This window comes from Zingiber officinale, chromosome 1B (assembly GCF_018446385.1).
Source record: "Zingiber officinale cultivar Zhangliang chromosome 1B, Zo_v1.1, whole genome shotgun sequence".
Lineage (NCBI taxonomy): Eukaryota > Viridiplantae > Streptophyta > Magnoliopsida > Zingiberales > Zingiberaceae > Zingiber > Zingiber officinale.
The window spans coordinates 47,003,974-47,009,169 of NC_055986.1; the positions used below are offsets into that span (position 1 = coordinate 47,003,974).

Here is a 5,196-nt window from a genome sequence, read left to right on the forward strand (position 1 = left end):
ATGTTGCCAATAGTGCACAGCGAGCTTCAACTAGGCTTGACATACTCACGCTCCACAGTCACTCCTGCGTAAGGGGATTGGTCGTACACGGCACACTACGAACAATTGGGTCCCGGTGCAATCCAACAATAAATTGGTCTTAGATTGGATCCAAATGGTGACTGATTGCAAAGTCGTGATAGCCACACTAAGGAGACAAGGTTGTACAATGAATAAAGTTCTTTAATTGGCATTCAAAAGTTCCTTTCTTTTTTCTGGTCCTTCCAAAGCTTCTTGCTCGCGTTCATTTCCACTAGTTCAAGTCTCCACAGTGAATCGCCATGGTAACGACCACCTCCTGTTGGTTTTTCCAATGGTGCAAAAACAAGAAAACATCAAAAAAACATGTTTCAAATTGACAAGCTTTGATCAGTGAGGCAAGGTAAGGAAAAAAAATCAAAAAGGAAAAAGATCGAGAAAGCAGAATCCAAATTGTGATATTATTTATCAAAAAGCAAAGTGTTACAAATCTCTCTTCTTGTTCTACAAACAAGGAGCTGCTTCCAACATTTGTTCTGCAGAAAAAAGAAGAAGAAGAAGAAAACAAAAGCAAGGAGTTTTTAAGCGTCTTCAGTTGATCACTCTCCCATGCTCCACTCACTCCCAAAAAAATCCCAAGCGATTTAGAAAAAAAAAAATCCAAATCCAGAAGAAAGCAAAACAAAGAGGTGGATTGTTACACTGTGGAAGCTTCAGCGAATGTTGTTTCGTTGAGATCAGTATCGTCGTCGTTGTCCTCGTCTTCCTCGTCTTCCCCGTTAACCAAGAGCGCCGAGTCCTTATCTTCCTCGTTCCAAAAATCTCTCCTTTCAAGCTTCGCGTTGGCCGCGACGAAAATTAATTTATGTACTCGGTCAACGGCGGCGGAGGACCGAGAGCTGGAGCGGGCCCAGCGCAGCAAGGAAGGGTTGTGCTTGAAGACACAGGAGGTGGCGTGGAGGAAGATGAGCCTCACGGCCACCTTGCCGAGGCACTTGAAATCGTTGAGGTAAGTCTCCCACACCAGCCTGCTGCTCTGCGGGTTGGCCACCCTCAGCTTCCCGGTGGCCGGGTCGCACTGCTTCACCTGCACCGCCTGCGCGTAGAGAGGATCCAATCCCTCCGCTCTCCACTTCATAAGCTCCATGAGAGCAATGTGGGCTTCGTCGCGGGAGACCAGTCTGGTGATCAGCTTGTCCACGTCCTTCTCTTGGTGAGAGGTCAGAGACTTGAATGGGGGGAGGTACTTGCCACTGACATCCTTCACCAAGTAGAGCGGATCCAGCATGAACGCTGCCGGCCATGCAGGGTGGTAGTTCTTCTTGAACCTCCTATCGATCGCCTTCTCCAAAGGAGCGAGCTTGATGGTGTACTTGGCGCACCAGTCCTTGACCTTGGACCGCAGCTCCTCCCACATCGGCAGGCATTGCCCCACCAGCGGCCGCTCTGCCTCTGTTTCCTGGACCATGTCCTCCACCAGCCGGACCAGCGCGTGCACAGCCTCCAGTTCGTTCCAGAAGCTCATCTCCAGGACCATGTTCGCCAAGTCGCGCGCGGTGGGATCGTCGCGGCTGATTGACTTGTAGGATTCATGAAGCACGACGGATTGCACCGCACGAGCAGATGCCAAGATGTCCTCGATCATGAGGAAGACGGAAGTTGGAGGGGGCACGCCAGCTTCAAGCGGGTTGTACGACGGCGGTGGGACGCGGAGGAGGCACGTGGTGTCCAGCTCCTGGAGCTGGTACTTGTGGAAGAGGCTCCTCACTTGTGGGTGCTCATTGAAGAAGCTCGCGAGCTTGTGGCATTTGGCCGCCACGGTGTGGACGAGGGGAAGCTCGCGGGCAAAGTCTTTGATGAGGGCGCGGAGGCCCTGCAGCTGGCACGAGAGGTTCACCATCCATGGATACTGGTTCTCCAAGTCCAGAAGCGCCTTGGATTTGAACTTGTCGGCGATGATCCCAGCGCACCGCTGCATGTTGCCCTCGCCAGCGATCTCTGCGGCGGTGTCCATGAGCAGCTCCTCCGCGAACTTGGACGTGGGTCGGCCGTGAGTGAGCAGGGACCGGTGGAAGACGATGGCCCCGTTTGGGAGGTTCACGGTCATGTTGACGATGGAGGAGGCAGAGTCCCTGGGCTTCTTCCAGCCATCGGATGCCATCTGGAAGAAGAGAGCGTCGTGGATGCGGGCGTCAGCATCGGCGCGGGTCTCCTCGTAGCGTGACTCCAAACGGGGGCCGAGGAGTTCGCGGCCAGAGAAGGGAGGGAGACCCACGTGGCTGAGGAAGGCGCGGAACTTGGGATGCTCGGAGGAAGAGAGAAAGACGGCACCGGTGCCGGCGGACTCGTGGAACCAATCGGAGAGGAGGGAGAGTGCGGAATCCATTTGAGGTTTTGAGAAGGATAGGGCGGGGAAGGCCTTTGGGCTCTTCAGCCTCTTGACGCTGTCCTCCAGCATCGCCAGCGAGCCGAGGTCCTCCTTCCCGCCGGAGAAGACCGATTGAGGCGGTGGCAAGGGGAGTTGGAGAAGCGGCGGGGTGGAAAATAAGACATCGCCGCTGCTACCCGCGACCGGGGTGTTTGGCGAGGAAGAGAACCGGGCAGGATCAACGACGGCGATGCGTAAGGGGGCAAGCGAAGAGCTGGTGGCGGCGGAGGGGGAGGAGCGCTTCCGGCCGTTAGGGGCAGCTGCGGAGGAGGAAACGAAGGGAGCAATGGCAGAGATGGGCTTAGGGTGCGGCGTCGGCGGAGGAGGAGAAGCAAGAGGCGGAGCGGCGAAGGAGGAGGGGGAGGAGAAATTAGGGCACGTTCCGCGCTTGAGGTGCTCGGAGGCGGTGCGGGAGGGGTTGGAGGCGGAGAAGACTGTGTCGCACAGGGAGCACCGCAGCTTCACCGCCTTGGGGAGTGCGGCGTCGGAGCCAGGCACCAACACCGGCTCCAGGTGCGCCCAATACCACGCGCCCTTCCCCTTGATCGCCTTGCTCCTCACCATCGTCAGCGCCTCGAACCGCTTATGCACCGCCTTCCCCACCACTTCCGTCGCCGCCGACTCATCCATCGCCGCCGCCTTCGTCGCCAACGCGTTGGCCGTCGCCATCGCCGGCACCGATCAACTAACCCACGCACCCACCCACCCAAGAAATCTCTTTAACTATATATATCTTATTTGCTATCTCGTTTCTAATACCCGTCAACGCATGGTCTTCCGAGTCATCACCGGATCCGCCCGAGTCGTAGCAGTCGACTTCCTCCGGCGGGGGAGACCATCATGTCGACGACTTGCCTTTGATTTAGGCCACAGAGGGAGCAGCGAAAAGAGGAAGAGGAGGAAGCGGAAGTAGCATCAGCAGAAGCAGACCAATTGTCGTTGGGGAACGAAGAGATTAATATATTTAGCTTCCTCTTTCTATGAAATATTACTATTTTTATTATTAATTAATTAATTAATCAATTGTGATAAATCTTTTTCTCATTTATTTATTCTATTTTTTTTTCTCCCTAATAAACCATTTGTTTGTTGCGTAGCGTATGGTTGCATTGGGGAAGCCAACTTAATACTTTCAATTTTAATTAAACATAAATAATAATAATTTTCTTATTTATATCCCTCATTATGTTGGGCCGGGAGATGGGAAATGCTGGTGGGCCGATCCAAATCGTTATGATACATTCTCAAACTGCTGTGACGTGTTGTTACCATGATATAAGTATTATTAGAGTTGTAAATGAACTAAGGGGGCGTTTGGTTCTTTCCTAAGAATAGAAATCGGAATGAGAATCATTGTAGTGTGGAATGAGAATAAGTATGAATATGGATATCACTCTTAAAAGTAATGTTTGGTTAGTTGCATATTTTCTATCGGAATAAATTAAAAAAAAAATTTTTACCCTTAAAGGAAAATAAGAGAAAAAATTAGATAAGAGAGAAAGGTGAATGAGAGAAAAAAATATGATGAAAGAGAATGATGAGAGAGAAAGTGTGATGAGAAAGAATAAAGAGAGAGAAAATATAATGTGAGAGAAAGTAGGATGGGAGAGGATAAAGAGAGAGAAAATATAATGAGAAAAAAATGAGGAGAGAGAGCGTGATGAGAGAGATTGAGGAGAGAGAAAGTATGGTGAGAGAGAAAGTATGATGACAGAGAAAATGTGATGAGAAAAAAAGAGAACAATGAGTGTGATGGGAGAAATTGAGGAAAGAGAATGTATGATGAGAGAGAAAGTGTGTTGAGGAAAAAAAAGGAGGGAGTGTGACAAGAGAGATTGAGGAGAGAGAAAGTGTGATGAGAAAAAAAAAAAGAGTGTGATGGTAGAGATTGAGGAGAGAGAAAGCATGATGAGAGAGAAAGTATGATGAGAAAAAAGAAGGCAGAAAGTGCGATAGAAGAGATTGAGGAGAGAGAAAGTATGATGAGAGAGAAAGCGTAATGAGAAAAAAAAGGAAAGAGAGTGTGATATGAGAGATTAAGGAGAGAGAAAGTGTGTGATAAAATGATGAGAGAGAAAATATGATGAGAGAGAACAAGGAGAGAGGAGTGATATGAAAGAAAAAATAAATAAATATATTTTGATATTTGATATTAAGGGAGAAAATTTAAGTTTTAGGTCAAGGGTATTTTTGGAATAAGGGAATATTTTGATTGATGAAAATAGGGTAATAACTCATTGAAGGGGAGGTACATGGAAATGAGTTATTACCCAATTTCAAGGATTCATTCCCTTATTTGTATTCCTATTCCTATAATCCAAACATTAACAATGACAATCAATGATTTCCATTCCCATTCCCTACTCTTATTCCCCTAAACCAAACACCCCCAAAAGTTGATGAACAAATTTAGTGTTTGGTTTGAAAAAAAATTATTTATATTGTTTTAAAATATATAAGATCAATTAAATAAATAAGTTTGAATAACTCGTTAAACTAAATAAATTAGCTTGAACACATATGTGTTCAGCTGTTTAACGTTCGTGAACGCTCGTGAATAATATTCGTGAATATGTTCACGAATCATGTTCATTAATAATACTTATATCAACATGCTAAATAAATATTAAAATAAAATAAATAAATAAGTTTGAATTATGAAACTCTATAACCAATTAAATAGGTAAAAATTTAAAATAATCAAATAAGTTTGAATTAAGAGGTTGATAATATCTAAACGAACCAACCTT

General features: G+C 47.2%; 1 protein-coding gene across 1 annotated transcript; it reads right to left on the reverse strand.

Moving 5' to 3' along the window:
- Positions 1 to 291: 291 nt before the first annotated feature.
- Positions 292 to 3,388, reverse strand: LOC122056256. The gene is made up of 2 exons (XM_042618132.1): positions 720 to 3,388; positions 292 to 337 (listed from the first exon to the last, which is right to left on the reverse strand). The coding sequence occupies exons 1-2, from the start codon at positions 3,113 to 3,115 to the stop codon at positions 298 to 300; spliced, it is 2,436 nt and encodes an 811-aa protein (XP_042474066.1). The 5' UTR covers positions 3,116 to 3,388; the 3' UTR covers positions 292 to 297.
- Positions 3,389 to 5,196: the final 1,808 nt, after the last annotated feature.

What these genes read in the sequence shown, in the direction of transcription:
- LOC122056256 (XM_042618132.1), bottom strand. Translation starts at nt 3,115, where the DNA reads ATGGCGACGGCCAACGCGTTGGCGACGAAGGCGGCGGCGATGGATGAG. An exon ending in TTCGCTGAAGCTTCCACAGT is followed by an intron (nt 338 to 719) that starts GTAACAATCCAC and finishes AAAAACCAACAG; the next exon opens with GAGGTGGTCGTTACCATGGC.